Here is an 18338-nt window from a genome sequence, read left to right as displayed (position 1 = left end):
GGCCTTGGGATCCTCTAGGTGTACATGAGTTCTGGTTGTAACTCCAGGGGCCAGCTAATCTTTCCTATCTCTCATCTTAACATCTTTATCCATTCCACTACCTTTGAAAGAAAGGTCCCTCTAGTCATATGTCCTCTTCTATATGTCCCACCCCAATTTTCCACACTTCTTCCAGTGCTAGAACTTGATCCATTACAAATTCCCCCTGCATCTTCAATCTCTTCATTAAATGCCCTCTTTACTTCCTGCCTTAGAGTCTCAAATTTCACTATGCATAACTCTCATCGGAGAAACTTTTTAAAAGAGAGAGTTAAAAGCTCCACCCCCAGAGATTCAGATTCAGTCTGGGATAGACCCAAGGTCCTTTCATTTTTGAAATTCCTCAAGAATTTTCATTAAGCAGCTAGGATTGAAAAGAAAAAAAAACTTAAATCGTACTATCTGACAAGGGTAGCACTTCCTCAGATAATCCTGGTGGACACTGTTCATTCTTCCCCATCCCGAGTCTTTAGGCCTGGGGGAATGAGGAAGGGTAGAGTTTTTCCCTTAATTCCAAATTGTTTTATTTGAGGTCAGTACTACTGCATATGCCTACAAAATCCTCTCCTTTTAAGGTTATTGCCATTTACTTCTGGTCAGGTACCCACATCCATTGAGGACTTTGGTTCTCAATCTTTCTTCCTACACTCAATGCTGCTACTATTCTGTAGAATATAATACATAAATGGAAACCTCTTTCACACCCTTTCAACTCCTTGACCTTCCTCAACTCTAATGAACTTAACCCTCCTTCTACTTCTGTAATACATTAATTCCCATGGCCTCCTTTTAAACCAGTGGTTCCCAACCAGGGCTGCACATCAGAATGACTTATAGAGTTCCATGAAATACCAATGTCTAGGGCCCACCCAGAACCTACTATGTCAGGATTTCTGAGTATGGGACCTGGAAAATAATTTTTTAAGCTCCATAGTTGATGTGCAGATAGAGTGGAGAATCACAGCTACCCCAGGCCTTTGCATTATCCAGAATGACCCTTTCTCTGAAATAGTCAACCTGTTATCTCTGAGCCCAGCCTCCTATCCTTCTAGGCTTCTCACTTTCAAGCCTTATTCCTATTTTAACTGTTCTTTGATCTCAACAAAACCTCCAGTTCCTGAACCTCTCCATTTTTAGCCAATTTCTCAGCTTCCTCCTGGCCCAGACTCTATGACCCATCATTTAAATTGCTCTTAAGCTACTGCCCTGGAAACTCACTCTTTGATCTTCTTTTGCAATTGTCTTGCAAAACTTTACTCTTACAGAAAATAATCATAAAACCTTCGCTGCTATACTGAGACTATTGAGAGTTGTTGGGGAAAAAAAATCATTCAGCTATGCAGATTGGTGCTCACAGACCATAGATTCATCAGTTGTGCTTGGCAATATTCTTCTTGGCCCTTGCCAGCTTCCTTTCCAACTCCTCTTACTGAATATTCCAGAATTTTACCACTCAAACTTCTGCTTTATCATCTCCTCCTTTACTTTCAGTGTATAAAATTCCTCCTACTTGAATGAGGAAAATGGAGGCCATCAGTTCAGAACTTTACTTCCTCTCCCACTCCTATGCATGTATCTCTATCAGTGACATCTTCTCCTCCCACATCTCACTGGAAGCAGTGTCCCTTCCTTGCCTGAGGTTTATACCTCCATCGGAGCTATAGATTCCAGTCCCTCTCACTTTACCAGGGGTCTCTCTTCATCAATTATCTCTTATTTCTCCTTATATCTTTAATCTTACCCTCTCTACTGAAACTTCCTATTTGGTTCAAAAGACATGCGGAGATCTTTGTGTCCTTAAAAGTTAAAACCCTCTGCCACCTTGCATCTTTCTCTAGCTGCTAGAGTCACTTGGATATTTTTTTAGCTTAAACTTCTTAAAAAGGCAGTCTAGACTTCCTTATCCCTTACTTCTCAAATCACTGCAATGAGTCCCTGAGATCACAAATTAATCTTCTCCTTCAAGATGGTCACTTCAGTCCTGTTGACCTTTGTCAAAACTGACATTGTCGACCTTCGTGGAACTAACCCCTCCCTATCTTCTTTCGTGTAACACTTATCCAGTCTATCTCTACATTTCTGAGTCTTCTATTGACTCCTTAAATAGTATTCCCCAGGAGCTGACCTAGGTCCTCATCTCTTCTTAGCATCACACCTCTCCCTTATGTCACATTACCTAGTTGTATGGTTTCAATCACCATTACACTAGTGACTCCCAATGTGTATTTCCAGTCCTGGCCTCTCTGCTGTGCTCTGACCCCCTGGAGTTAACTGCCCAATTAACACATTTATTTGGATGCCTCATAGGCATTCAACAATAAACCAATTCTCCACTGCCTTTCCCCACCTAAAAGAAGCTACAACTCCTTGAGTTCCCTTTCTCATCCTCCTATAGCTTCTCCCACCTTCTGATTAGTTGCCTAGTTCTATTAATTCTTCCTCCTAAATATTCCTCCTGTACTGTACTCTCCTATTTGTATTGATACTGGCCCTGAGGCCAAGCCATTATCATTTGAAAACAGCCAGACTTGTGTCCTTCCACTACCCCATCCCCAAACCCATTCTTCTCCTGTGGCTAGAGTGATGTTTTGGCACACAAATCTGTTATCATTTCTCTATTTCGATGTTTTTCTATTGCCTTCAGAATCAGATTCAAAGCCCTTAGCGTGACATAAATAAGCCCTCTAGGATTCAATCCCCAATTACTTCCACAGCTCCACTCACACTTTTTCCACTCCCACTCTATGCACTAGCTATTCTGGACTACGTAGTTGTACTCATAGAACCTCATCTAATAGTGTATCATGCCTACTACCTTTAAAATGTTGCTCCTTCTATTTGAAATGCCACCTATCCATTACATGAATAGCTCTATTCCTTCTTTAAGACTCACCTCAATTCAGTGGTCACCTCCTTCAGGAAGCCTCCCCTAAGTGCCCATCTCCTCACTCTTGAATAGATGCCCCCCCAGTGCTCATTTCTATATTATACTTACCACACTAAACTCTAAACTTGTCTATGTCCCTAACTAGGCAATCTAATTCTAAAAGGCAGGAAGTGGGACTTATCCGCCTCTGCCCCCACCCAATTTAGCAAAGTACCTGATTCAAGAAGTATTTAATGAATAAGCAAATAAACAAATGAATGAATGATTGTCCTTCATTAGATGGAATGAGACCCAATATATGGAGACAGGCCATGCCTATTTGCCATCATGTGTTCACAGATGAAGAGACAATGATCCAGGTTCCGCAAGAAGGCTGAGGGTGAGAGGATGTGTTTTAGAGTAGTTGTTAAAATTGTTGGTGGCGTTGTTGCTATTTTTCCCCAACAGCAGGGATGACTCATTCAGGCACACCTCTCCCTAGTTGCCACTTTGGGTTCAAAACCATATATTGGAAACACAGATGGGCAAGGTTCAAGGTACAGCAAAACGGACAATTCTCCCTCAGCTGAAATCCCTGGATGGAGCTCAGCTTGCCTTCTGAAAGCATTTTAGAAAATTGTCAGCTGAGTCTTCCTTATTGTAGGAGTTCCACTTGTCATATTCCCCTAAAATTCCTGAGAGTTTTGTTGGGCCTTTCATTGGATGTCATATTGTCATGTCCAGAATTATTTTTTAGAACACTTTCTAGCTCCTTGAAAAAAGAGCATGCAGGAAACGAAAAGGAATAAGGACAGTCATAGAGAAATGCTTTCCTATATAAATTTAGCCTGAAAGCACAGAACAATAATCATTTTTGAAAAAAAATAATGGAAGGCATTCAAAGTTATGGTATATGGCATAAAAAAGTGACATTTAAAGCCACATTAATTCAGAAAGCTAAAATCAAAATATTATATAAAGCACTTTTTAAATTCAGAAATATTTTTTCCAAAGAAAAAAGCCCATAAGCTGGCTAGTTCTAAGCAGCAAGCATTTCACAACCAACTCCCTCCTGCTACTGTTCCAGCTTCCTTCCCTTTGAATCAATAAGTGGGTCAGTTAACAAGTAATATAGAATTGAAGATCAGTGTACTGATAGATTATGCTGGATAACTCATTGGGAACTTAATATTCCAAACTTGCAATCTAATTGGGGGAATAAGCTGAGCAAATGAGATAGTAATTGATACCACCAAAGAAAATTGGGTGCTCATTTTGAAGAACAGAGTATAAATGCTTTAGCATGTCAAAAAAAAAAGATCATAGAAGTCTGTGTTGGACAGTGAGGGCTTATTGGTTGAGGTGAGACTAAAGAGATGGGTCATAAAGAATGGATAAGCAGGAAAGAGTAAGGTATCTGAAGTAGAAGAAACAGGAGAAGCAAAACTTGGCGAGATATATATATATATATATATATATATATATATATATATATATATATATATACATATTGACGAAGAAGAAGACAGGGTGAATAGATAGGGTATGGCTTTGGACATCAGGAAGAAGATGCATTTGGAGATAGTAATAAAGAATGTACTGGGAAAGTTTTTTGAGCAGATGGTTGATATGATAGAAAAGATGTTTTCTGGAAGATAAGTCAGGTAGCTATGTGCTGCTAGATATACATACCATGGTGGGGGCAGGCTTCAAAATGGTTGCTATTTCACATGGGCTAGGGAGGAAAATGAATGGTGGGGGTGAGATGAACAAGAATTCTCTGCCACTGTATCTGTTGCCTTTAAGATCACCTACTGGGCACTTCCTTTAAACTGTGTGTATGTCTGATTTCTGTTACTAGATTGAAAATTACCTGAGGACAGGAAAACTTATCTTATATCTAGTATTCCCCACAACACTCAGCTTAGAGCTAGGCACATAAGAAGCAGGCACAAATCTTTTCTGAATGAACTTAATAAAACATGTTCCAGCACATTGGCTATGTTAACATCCAATTTTGTTATATCTGATTTTTAAACTGAGATAGCTAATAAACTAGATCTGTGCTCAAATTTAGCATGCAGCTCATATTTATCCACTGGTTGGTTGCACATATATCTCTATCCTGTGATCTTCCATGAAGTCCTTTGAGATAAAAGGAACTCTAATAAAATATTTTGTTAGGAGGCTTATACTAGAGTTTCTGAGGTTGAAGTTTTCCTGGAAGGTACGCTTGTCCCACAACCTGTAGCTTAACACTAGAAGCCCTTCTCTATCTCTTCCTTACTTTATTCCACTCTCCCTGCTTAGGTGTACTCTGTACTGTGTTCCTGAAGCCAAGCAACTTGTGCAGATATAGGGGCCATTTCAGCCAGGAACAGTGACAATAGCTGGGTTGGAGATCCATTATACTAGAATGTCTGTTTTTCATCTCAATATTCCTGAGCTTTGCTTTGGCATGTTGTAAGGATAGAGAAATATTATTAAAGGGCCATCCACCTCCTATGGGTGGCAACCTTCACTTTTCCCAACTGAGGACCCTTAGTGATTCGATCACTCTTTAGTGGGGGTGACAGGTACTTTCAGTGGTTCATTGATTTTTCTAATTCACTGCTAGTCAATGCCTCACAACAATCTTTTATAAAATGCTGCCCTTGTGGCCTTTAAGAATTAAAATGTCTTAATGTCTACTTAACTACCAGAAAAGTGAATTATGTACTTGCTCCATCTTCTGACATGTGGGTCAGAGAGCATACTGTATCATAACCCCCTAGAAGGAAGCTTTCTGAAGCCTTATACTTGGGTGAAAATAAGTATCTGAGAACAGTTACAAATATTCTGTTTGGGGGCATATTATGAGAAGGAACTCACAGGAATTTATTACCTCCTGGATTCATAAAATGTACATTTTCTCTTACACTTGAAGAAATCAATTCTCTAGTTTTCCTCTATTTTTTTGTAGAAATATGTCATTTTTTGGGCCTTCAAATTTATTTTTCCCAATAGAAATACTTCAAAGTACATGTGGTAATTACAATGGAAAGTTAGGCATAAAAAGAGTTTATTCTTGGCTCTAAGACTTTAAAGAAATTGACAGTGCAAGTTGGGTAAAATATTTAAAAAGTCTACATAGCAAATATATTTCTGGCTTAAATCTAGCATCTTGAGCAAAATATATTCTAATTCTGGGCAGAAAAGGAAATAGGTGCTTATTAAATGAGGAAAAAATGACCCAAATCTTTAAATACTGGATTATGAATGAATCTGAGAAAGGATGAAAGGTGACTCATGTTTTATTTTAATACAGTTCTTTCATATTATATATTATCTTATATTAATTGTAAAAGCATCAGATATTTTTGTAATAGAAAAATATTTCAAAGCTTAAAAATAACACAGGAATCAGGGAAAATAATGATTTTTTTCTTTTACAAAAGCTGTTACTTTCTGCTAGCAAGTGAGGCCCTCAGGAGGAACAACTTGTAAAGATAAAGGTATGACTACCATTGTAACTGCTGACTGAGAAAATGGGTTAGGTTTCACCAGCTTCTGTAAAGATTTCATTTTTGCACATTCCATTGGATAAAACCTATTTTCAGAATGAGTTAGGTAACTCCCCATTTTATGGCAAGCAGAATAAAAGTTGGGGGAATCTAAATTCTAGGTCTACTTTTTATCAGTAGTGGGGCAACTTGGTGGAAGTCATTTAATCTCTTTAAACTTCTGTCTTCCTCTGTAAATTGGAGATAACCCTTGCCTCCATCATAGGAGATTTGAAGGAGGCAACTGATGTGAAAGCACTTTGAACACAGCAATATCCATATAATTGCAATCCAAAATACATCATCTCATTAGCAAAATACTTAGTAACAGGGTGACTGTGTTTGCTGGAGAACCACTTTTTAAACCCAGAACTTTCATCCTATGAGTGAAGTCTTTAGAAATATAACTACCAAGAAAGGATTAAACTGAATTGCTCTTATTATATCTTTCATTACATTAGCAAGTCCCAGAAGTATATAGTTGGGAAGGCCCATTCTCTTGTCTTCAGGTAGGACCTGCTAAAGCCATGAGAGACCCAAAAGAGAACCTAGAAAATTTCACCCTTCGCAATTCATAGTATCTAATCAGCATATCTGGAATTTATGTCTAGTTCTATTCTCTCTGGTGAAATATTAATCCCATATCTTCTGCCAAGTCTTCAGTGACTATGGGAAATAATATATGCTTTCCATAAAGTAACAGCCTTTAATGTATAGAAAAATACTCAAAGTGATACCTGATTCAATAAGAACAGCTACAAGCCCAATTCATAGGTTGCATGTTCCATAAAGATGACCAGGGAAAGGAAATGATAGTCCCATGTGAGCCCATCTAGTGACCAACCCCCACTCACTCATGTAGAAAGCCATCACCTTCAGTATCATCTTCAAAAACATTCAGCAACAGTGATCATTCTGGAAAATCATTAGGAAGTTGGCTCAATGCTCATCTCCTTCCAGGAATCATACACTGGTTCTACTCTCATTTACACCCAATTCATATGTGCAACAATTTCAATGGAAAATGTTTGAAAACAAAAAACAAAAAAATATGAGGCAATGTCCTAACCGAGACACATCTGATCATATAGATAAGTAATTATACAGAACACAAGTTTAAGAGAATTAAAGAGGGACCTTTTGCTTTAAGGAGGGAAGTAACTTCATATCCCTTAGTTAGCAGACTCTCCTTTTGATACTTCATTTTAATGTTTGATTCAACTCTCTTCTGTCTTCCCCTCTTCTCCTCCATCCCCTGTATCTTCTCCATCTCCTAACCTCCCTCTTAAATATTATTTTTTCTTTCAATTTGTCACTATTACTTCTTTCCTTTAGAGTATACATTTCCCAATCTTTCATTCCATACTTCCCTTGAAATAACTGTCTGCTGGTTTTAGTAGACTACCATATTTGTGCCTAATTTCCCAATTTATTGGCTTTGAAGTGGAAGCACAGGCCCTAGTAGATAGAGTGCATCATTATCCAATCTTCTTCCCATTTCAACCACAGGGGATTTCTAGGAGTAAAGGAGCAGTGCAGAGGACTCTTCTCTTGGGACACAGCACTGACTCTGGAGGACAAGCAAGATGTCATGTCCTTTAGGCTTTCTAAAGGGTAGTGGAATGATCTACAAAGAACACTCTTCACTGAGCTGTATGGGCTACATTTGGAGAGCCAAGAACAATATAAACATCATTCAAGATATTCTATGACATCTTGCATTCTGATAACAGAACCCAAAATTAATTGAGACTCCCATTCATTGTTGGTACAATAATAACCTTGAGCTACTTCGAGTTCCCAAAAGGTCTTCAGCATGACTGAAGAAAGATTGCATACTGTTCAGTCTAGTTATCACACTAAATATTTTTTATTGTCCATTAATTAAAGTTAGTAATGTGCATTGACCAAAGCATTTGATTAACAAAACCATAAAGGATAACTGAGAGTCTTCTTTAATGTAATTGTTGCACAGTAATGCTTCCTGCTATGTAGCATATCTAGAAGATAACATACTCTAGGGATTAGAACAACATATATGCAAAATAACAACAAACTTTATGGTACTTTAAGGACTTTTTCACATGTATGAGCAAACTCATTTAGAGCTTCAACTTTCTAAAGTAATATGCAAACCTGTAAAGTATACACACCAAAAGTAACCCACAACACACCCAAATCGAATGTTAGCAATCTCTATTGTCATGAATATCTTCTCACCATCATTAAAAAATGAAAAAGTTTTTTTTTTTTTTCTGAGCGGTAATAAAAAAAAGTCCCCTTTTCTGAAATTGAAATGTTTCAAATCACAGTGTCATCTTCTTAAGGAGAAATGAAAGCCACTGTTGGCTTTTGGATGCTAGGAATGAAGTTTCCCACCTATGCCCTTTGTTCCGTTGCAAGGTAGTGTGATAGAGTAGAACAAGCATAGAGTTTGGAGTCCAAGAGACTTGGGAGACTTCTGACTTCCATCATCTGCTATGTGACGCTAGGCTATCTACATAACTGCTTTGAGCTTAAATTACCTCTTCTGTAAAAAGAGGATAATACAGAGCAGTAAAGATTTAAAAACACAATACATGTAAAGTGCCTGGTATACAGCTTAGCATCCAGGAGCTAATGGTAGATCAGTCAGTAAATGGTAGATTACTTCCTATTTGTCTTATGACCAATTATCCCCTAATACTCCTCTAGGAAGAGGGGATTTCTCTTCCTTCTGAGGGTCATCAGCTCCCAAATACCTCTGGATTCCCCACAAAAAATGCACATGAATGCTTTCTAAAGACACGGCCCTTCACACAACATCTCATGTCCTCTGAAACACACCTGATGCTCAAGTACAGCACAAGACACATAAGCACCCTTTAGAAGACACAGACATCACACAAAATATGTGACCTCCAAATGCAGCCTCATCTGCTTCTTTCCCACATGTTCTTCCAAGTCAAGTTCTTAACATTGATTATTTTTAGAGGCACTATGCCATTTCCAGAGTCCTGGCAAATTCATTTCCCTCATTGTCTTTGTCATCTTGGTTTATTTACTCATGTAATTTTTCCATGTATTTATTTCTTCATTCATGTATTTATTCCCTACCTTGTCCCAAAATGGATATCAGAAGGCTTATAAGAATATACAAAATACAATGTAATAACATAAATTTGAAGTAGATAAGAGTAAAAGGAACAAAAATGGTAGGAATATAAAATGGAGCCTACAAGAAAGCTAATACAAAGTGTATACCTACCATAAAGTCCCATTATAAGTACTATGCATGGGCCACACATTTGGCTCCAAGCTTTCTAGTAGCCAACAAAAGAGAAATCTGATCAGTCTCACACTTTTCAGGATACATAAAATGAATCAAACCACTTGTTCAGGAAGTCTTTTTCCTGATCTAAATTCTGAAAACTTTTCTACAGTGAAGTATCATAAAATAGCGGTAGACTGTCTCTCCTCATTTGCTCTAAAACCCTGATTCAGCTCATTATTGAACAGTCTCCAGCAAAGACAGATTCTCAATCTTGAAATTGTATCTACTACTTCTTACTTGTTTCTATCTGTCTCTTGAAGTTCCATTTGTTCAATGAAATGTAGCTATTAGAGATTTCTTAAAACCAACAAAATCTCTGCTTTCACCAAAACAATTATTTTCATTTAACTAATAAAATAGACATTGTGTCATTATTTATGACAAAAAATTGGAAAGGGCTCCAAATGTCCAACAAAAGGAAATGGTTAAATAAACCATGATGCCACTGTTGCCACTATATGATAAAATATTCAATATCATCAAAAATTATATTTATGAAAACATTTTATAAAATGGAGGAATATTCATGATAAAAATGTTATGTATGGCTCCATGCTCTGAGGATATAAAATTGCATATATTATGATCTTAACTGTGTAAAAATGTGTCTATTTATAGCTATAAAAAAGTCTGGAAAGAAATCCACCAAAATGTTAACATTGTTTATGAGATCTGTGAATATGGCTGATTTTCATCTTTTTCTATATTCTTGTATTTATTTTCCAAGTTTTTTTAATATTGATGAATAATTATGACGAGAAGAAAGAAATCTAAGAGGAAAAAATACTAACCCAGTTAGTTATCTTTGGCTTGTGTAATTATGGGAAATTTTAATTTTCTTTTTTAATTTTCTATAATTGACATATAAATTCTAGACAGAGACAAAGTTACTTAAAGAAACAAGAGTTCTAAAATCTAGTTTTTTGGTTGTTTCTTTGTAAGGTCCAGAATGATGCAAATCTAATAACACCTTACAATTATCAAGCACTCTAAAATTTATTTTTAATAGCATTGTAATATTTAGAATTACATTTGATTACCAAAAATGTCTTGTGAGGTAGGCTACATAGTACTGTCCTCATTTAACAGGTGATAAAACTGAGGTTCAGAGAAAGTAAGTGACTAGTCCAAAGTCACAATCAGTGGCAGAGCTGGACTCAAACCCACGTCTCGAGAACTCAAGTTTAGTGCTACTTACATTCTTCAAGAATGATTATAGTGTAACCCAAGCAGTCACCAAAAAGCAGAAGCATAGAAGCAGCAACCTTTCTTTACCTATGAGGGTCAGATTCTTAAATGACTCCAAAAGTAAGAAAGTCCAGCTGAGGAAATTCAGATTTTAGGAGGTAAAAAAAAAAAGAGTGGGGAAGTAAGGTTACAGGTGAAGTTTTGAAAACCCTCATAAATAAATAAATAGATAGATAAATAAATAGATAAATAAATAAGTGTGTGTGCATAATTTTCATAGTAAAGCAAAACAATAACAATGATATATTATTGAATGAGAGTTTACATAGCTTAAATTAGTAAAAAAGATAGGCTCTACATAGTTTCCATTTATACCCTGAGATGATTTCCAGAGGTGTTGACATTCATTATGGCAGTGGAAAACACAGATGATAGTGAAGCAATGAACAGAGGTGCACTGTTTGTTCAAATTATGGCTCTCTATGCTCTTGGGGTCATCTAAATGCAATCCTGTAATTGTAGCAACTAGCTTTTGGCTTTATCCCTATCAAGCAAGTGAATTTAGGTGGTATGACTTAATGACTTTGGCTCTTCTTCTGTCTTCTCAAGTCTTTTTTGAAGATACTTTAGCACTTCTGCATAGAGTTCAAATTAAATAATTCGAGCTTTGTCTGAAGGCAGACTTTCAGCTGTCTAGCACAGGTCACTACCCTTCCGAGACTGCTTTCTTCCCAATGTGGTGTAAAAAGACTCCTAGCACCTCTTTATAGAGTTCAATGAAATCATTCAAGCTTTGGCAGAAGGCAGTTTATCAGCTCTCCAGAAATGGCATTAAATGGTACTATTTGATGATTTTAAAAAAAATAATTAATTTTTTATGGTGACATTGGTTAACGAAATCCAATGTTTCATCTGTACAATTTAACGGTAAGGCATATATATATATATATATATATATATATATATATATATATATATATATATATATATTTACACTGTGTGTTTACCACCCATAGTTAGATTTCTTTCTGTCACCAGATATTTGACCCCCTTTACCTTGTCTACCTCCTCCATCCCTCACCCCCTATCCTCTAGTAACCACTAATCTATAGTCCATGTCCATGAGTCTCTGTTTGTTTGCCTGTTCCTTTGTTGCTTTTAGGTTTATATCCCACATATAAGTGATATCATGTGATTTTCAACTTTTTTCTGTCTGTCTTATTCTGCTTAGCTTGATTATCTCGAGGTCCATCCATGTTGTCACAACTGGATGATTTAAGTTCTGCTGAAGATGATTTCTGTCCAATGTAATATTTTTGAAGGCATCGTAGCACCTCTTTATAGAACTATGCTATATCTCACAACCTTTGAAGAGGTAAAGTTTGACATGTAAAAGGATCAATTTTCATCACTTTCTTGGGTAGGTTTTAATCTTGTTCTAAAACATTTGCTCCTGCTGTTTCAGTTCCATAGTTTCCTAATTATTTTCATTATCACTTATGATAATAACCTCTGGGGTACTAGAGGTTTTCTGAGAATCATATTCTAGCAGCATCACATCACTTGGATTAGTGTCAACAGGTTAAGACTGAACTTCAGCCAACGATTGCTCTTGCACCCAATGTTCATCAACATCCATAGATTCTCCTTGATCCAAAGTTTTTTTTTTTTTGATCTTCAGGAAGGATTGCTGAAAGATATTTTACCATACCTAGCCAAGTCTTCTCTCAGGTGACATTAATGACAGGCTCTGCTACACTAGCTAATGACTCTTTTATTAGGACTACAGCATTAGTTATAGCATAGGAATCTCATTAGAATCTTCCGCAGAGGAACCTTTATGAGATTTTGAACAATAAAGTTAAATTGGCATAAGTCTTCCTGAGTGACTAGATCAAACACTGATCTAAGGGACTGAGGATCTGAGACAAGAGACTAGTTAAAAAGACAACCATAACATTAGAATGTACATGGGCAAATGCATCTGAGGTGCAAACAGGACTGTGAAGAATCAGCAAGACTTTGAATTCAACTTTTTTTTCTTTTAAATAGCCTTGAATTTCCACAAGAAAGCACTATTTAAACCATTCTTTAAGCAGAGAAGGAATTATCAGGTTTTTCTGTTTGCATGCAAGTACGCCAGAAACTTGTTTTTTTTTCCTTTGAGAAGATTTTAGCATAGTTTTCTGTAAAGTAGTAATGGTTTCACTATGAAGTCACCTGAAATATTGGCACAAAACAGAAATATCAGCTTCTCTGTTTTTGCTGATCTCATGTTAGCATCAGTTGACTCTTGCTCTTCAAAATGGCAAGTAAGATTGTTCAAGGGATGAACAAAGCACGATGGTCTCAACAGCACTGAAGATTTGTCAGGCACATAATCCTCTTCTTTAATCTATTTCTGTAGTTGTAATGGGTATAACACTGCAGGGTCTAGCATTTCTTTCTTCAGCACCACCGTCACATAAGATTTGGTCTCCAGATCATGGTACACTATAAGTTTCTCAAACCTTCCCTTGCTCCTGACAAAAAAAATTTTCAGTATCTGAAAACATGTCTTGAAAAATTCCTCTTGCATGGTCACAGATCCCTTACATGGAAAGTGTTTTGTTATTCTTTTTCTTATCTTTTATTCAGATGTTTAACATCATTTCTATCTTTTCCATCCTTAGGTCATGAGGGATAAAGCATCTCTTAAGTGATATCAGTGTACAAGAGACAATAATGAGAGTTTTGCATTTCTTTATGGTAGAAATTGTGGATTCATTTATACCATTTAAGCAACATACAAAGCTATTTGGTTTACCTTGAAGACGTAGATCAGGAATGTCCATTTTCTTTTCTAAAATCATCACCCTTCTTTTCCTTTTAGCAGCTTTCTGTGGTGCCAGTGTCCCTGTAGTAACTTCACTCTCTTTTGCCTCAATAGTCACATTTATAGAAGCCATGTTTAAGCTTTATGCTAATTAATGCAACCTGACAATTACTTACTAAAGATTTTATATACTCCAGTGTTACAAAGTATCAAAATGTCAGCATATGATATTTAAGCACCAAATGGTACTGGGAACAACACAAAAATAAATGATAATATATTGTTATGATATTCAGTGCAAATAGGGCTGATGTATAGGAGACAACTGGCAGAAGAATGGGAGAAAACAAATGACTGAGAAATTTCTTCACACATTGTGATATAGTCAGAGAGACAATAATGTGGCAACCTGGACGGACTCCCATATACTCAGTTCAAAAATTTCACAGCTGTCAAAAAGGTATATGGAAGTAAATACATCTATACTCCAATTTCCAATGAGGAGAATTTGCAGTTTGGAAGGGATTAGTGTAAATTCTCCTCTAAGTTATCAGAAAGGAAGTCACTGTTTATATATCCAAGACAGTACTATTGCTATTATCTCCCTTGGCTTCACACTATGAATTCAATTTTATGTGAAAGGCAAACACAGCAGAAATATGTTTTCTGTAAACCCATGATAAGTCAATCAAACATTAATCTGATAAAATGCAACTTCTGAAGATATAGATGTAAAGGTAAGGCAGTCCCTGAATAGCCCACGCTCAATAAATGACTACCCAAGAAAGAAAGTGACAATGAAAGAATAAGCTAGCCCCTTTTTTTATGACCGGCCACTGATACTTTACTTTTATCCCCTCCTCCTGGGAAGATAGAGCGAAGCCTGGCTTTCTTATTCTTCTCTTCAGGGGCCATGGGAAGTGGTTTGGAGCTGTGGTTGAGTGCTGAAGAATCCCGGTTGTTACTATTCATCCTCAGTGGGGGAGCTGGGGGTTTCTCTTCATTATCCAGACTGTCAGACATTTTCAATTGCGACTAATTGCACAGCTCCTAAAGGAGGAGGAGGAGAAAACAGGAGTTAAGAGCAGAACAGTATAAAAGACAATCTAATAAATATGGGGATTCTAACATCTTAGAAATAAAAGCATTGGTCTCATGTTGTCTCAGGGTTTGCACTGACAATTTTGAGGAGTTTCTTTTCTAGAGGGGAAGGTGTTGCCACCCTAAAAACCAACAATGCAATTTCCCAAAGAGAAGAGTGAAGGCCATAATTAATAGCTTGTCAATATGCATACACACAAACACATAAGGTCTCTTCCTTTTCTCACAATGAAACTATTTTCTGTTGTCCACTTAGTCTTTTAATTGACAATTTACAATCTTCTTTAAAAATTTCATCCTAATAATTGTCATGGTCAGGTAGCACAAACTCCTTACAGTTCATAATTGACACAGGTTTGGCTGTTGATTTTTAATGGCTAACAACAATGATTTGTTGGCTGCTTTGACATTGGGATGGCTTTGTCATCTGATTCTTACCTGTGTGTACCTGATTTACAAAACACACTCTACTGTTTTGTGAGAAAACTGAGAAGCAATCTAGTAGACCTGGCAGTTTCAGCAGCATTGGGGTGTACTGATAGAGGAAACAATGCCCCATCTTTAGGTAGCGGGTGGAAGATAAAGCTGAGCCATATGTCACCATGAGCAATGAGAAGCTCCAAGGAGAGGACCACTTCCTGAGGAAATAACCACAAGCTTATTCCTTGTCATATTTTATATCCTGGAACAGGAAACAAGGTAGTTAACAGGAGTAACAGGGTTGTAAGAACCAGTCTGGGTTTTAGTTGCTCTTAATTTTCTTTGGTATCTTTATTCTTTAGTATCTTGTGCTTAGGGCTGATTACATTCAGATTTCATCCCATTGGAAGGGTAACGTGAACTGGAAAAGCATGAGCTCCCCAAGTAAATGTTTGTTTCTAGCTATTTTCCTATTCTAATTTGAGTCCTTCATTAGGTTCCTGAAACTTGCTATGCAAGTCAGATGTTAAGAGTACTCTTCAAGTGGATCTCTAGTTTGAAAACAAGGAAAATTAAATTCTGTTGTAACAAAAATCTGTGTAAATTTTAGGATTAACTAGCACTAATTTAAAAGCATAAGAACTCTCCTAACACAACTTAGCACATCACTTTATTCCAACATTTAGTATAAACAAACCTAAGTAGAATAACAACAAAACCAGGATCTCCTCATTCATTATCTGCTATAATGAGAAATAATATATCATAATTTTTTAGCCCTTTAGTTGTTACATTGTTTTTTTTTATTTTCAGTCATGAATTCTAATTAAGTTACATCATGTTATGTAGAAATTTTTTTTTTATTTTATTATGTTCTAAATTTTCTCAAATACTTACAGCCTGTAAGTATTCAAGAATAAGTATCAATCAATAGCTTCTCCATATGCATAGGTGACTGCCAACTAACAATCATGGCTTGATCATGATTGGACAAGAGATCTCTTTTCCTTTCCAAAGTGTCATGCCTTGCATTATCTTAATGAATTAGGACCAATTCTGTATATTTTTCAGTAATCATGATAGTAAAAATACTAAGTATTAAATGTTTTGTCAACAACAACTCGATAAGTCTTATATTTTCCTATATAGGTAAAACTACAGCACAAGGCAAAATAAAAGTAATTGATGTCAGGTCTACTCATGGATACTACTGGTGCTAATACATATTTTAACTAGAATATGAAATCAGTGCTAATGGGTCTGATTTCTATTTTGCATTTTGATTTTGGTCCTTCTAAATTCACTGTTTCTCCAGAAGAAGAGTGAGTTTGAGACTGACTTCACCAGTGGCATTATTCTGTGTTAGACAGGTTCATGGTTTTAATTTAAGTTACTGAGAAGAATTTGCCACCAGAAACAAAGCACTATTTTTTCTTTCCTTTTTTTTGTTGTGTTATTTTACTTTTCTGGGTTCAACAATAATGCCTGAATATGAGCTGATTATTAAATAAAGCTCAGTTATACAAAATCTAGCTTATATAATAATGAAATTTGATAAAAATGATGAAATGTTTTAAGTTATTGCAAAAGAACTGAAGATTTAAATAGAAATATCTAGAAGTTTCTGAAAACCATATTTGGATGATACATATATTCTGATGACTTTGATTACTTGAGATGACAGAAATCAGAGAAACAGGCTTGGCCTCTTTAAAATGACATACAGAGCTGATTTTGCATAATAAGGCAAGTAAGAGTCTAAGCCAGTCAGGATACTACGATACTTACCTAATTTAAAATACTAGGTTCCTTCTTTCTTAATAAATGGGTGTGGATAATGAAGTGGTCCTTTTTGTTCCTAATTACTGTTTCTGGCCAGAGACTCAAAAGGTAGGTAGATGCCCTGCTTCTTTCCAGGATGCCTGATTATCCTGATCTTATTTGACCAGGTATAGTTTAGGTTGTGAAAAAGGAGCTACTTGTAATATAAAATTCAAATTATACTTTTTGATAGTACACTAGAAATCCCTGACCAAAATGTCAACCCTACTGTGGTCCATATTACAGGCATTTTCCAAAGGACCCAGCTTATATAGCATCCATTGGTATTGCCTAGTAAAGTGGATTTGTTTTATTCCCATTGAACACATCAGGGGATTATAAAAGGAGCTAGAATAAACCTTTTACAAACATGGAAATGAATTGAAGAATCTTTGTCCAGTCCCACACATGAACATGAATCATGAACCAAATAATCACTCCATTTACCTATACATTTCAGATTTAGTTCTGCTTGAATATCCTGATATTACTTCAGTTTTTTATTACCCTTTACAAGGCACAGTCAATCTACATCTTCTAATGGTTCCAAATAATTTTGATTTGGTGACAAAAAATAATGCAGGAGGCTCTCGTTATCTTTAACTCCCCTTCAAAGCAAATGCTTCAAAGCACACTTTTAGAAAGATAGATGGTGAAAGGGCAGAGACCTATAAGGAAGCCTTGCTATTACAGTATTTGTTTCTCAAGTGGGAGGTACAGTCTGACTATTCCACAAACATAGGAAAAAGGGGGGGGCGGTGCTATTATGTTATGTTTGTAAACAATGCCAGTTTACTAAGCCAGTTGCCTCCTCTGAGATAGCTTTCTACAAAACCATTATTAATTTATCGTTGTTCATTCTGCCTATGATGTCATTATTTCCAAAATTTTGAAAGAGACTATTTTATTGTGGTGGCTATAGGCTCTATTTCAAGAAATGTACAAAAGCACCATTTTTGTCTAGCAACCCAATCAAAAAACTGTTTATCTTTAAAGTTTAACTGTTGTTGTTCACTTCTGCAACAGAACAGGAACTTACAAGTAAGTGGCACATTGGATCTAGCTACAGGCCATTCATTTCATTTTAGAACTTAGCCCTTAGCATTGTACAGAAACAGCTAACTTTAAAAGACAACCAACAATAGTTTATATATGTTCACAGACTGATTTCATACCTGGATACTAGTTTTTTCAGAGAGAATTCAAATGGCTTCTGTAGATAGTTTATATATT

At 36.3% G+C, this 18338-nt stretch overlaps 1 protein-coding gene across 20 annotated transcripts in view; it reads right to left on the bottom strand.

Moving 5' to 3' along the window:
• PAK3 (p21 (RAC1) activated kinase 3) overlaps window positions 1–18338 on the bottom strand; it is a 281213-nt gene that overhangs the window by 93898 nt on the left and 168977 nt on the right. For all 20 annotated transcript variants that reach the window (XR_004952810.1, XM_036226636.1, XM_036226629.1 and 17 more), the window contains one exon: window positions 14612–14813. Coding sequence is in view for 19 of the 20 variants with exons in the window: in XM_036226636.1 (XP_036082529.1) it covers window positions 14612–14786 (175 nt within the window). In the remaining variant the exon portion in view is untranslated. The remainder of the gene's footprint in view (window positions 1–14611; window positions 14814–18338) is intronic.

Source organism: Rousettus aegyptiacus, unplaced genomic scaffold (genome assembly GCF_014176215.1).
Source record: "Rousettus aegyptiacus isolate mRouAeg1 unplaced genomic scaffold, mRouAeg1.p scaffold_m13_p_9, whole genome shotgun sequence".
NCBI lineage: Eukaryota > Metazoa > Chordata > Mammalia > Chiroptera > Pteropodidae > Rousettus > Rousettus aegyptiacus.
Note: the sequence above shows the minus strand (reverse complement) of the source record. Positions and strands in the feature narration are given on the sequence as shown.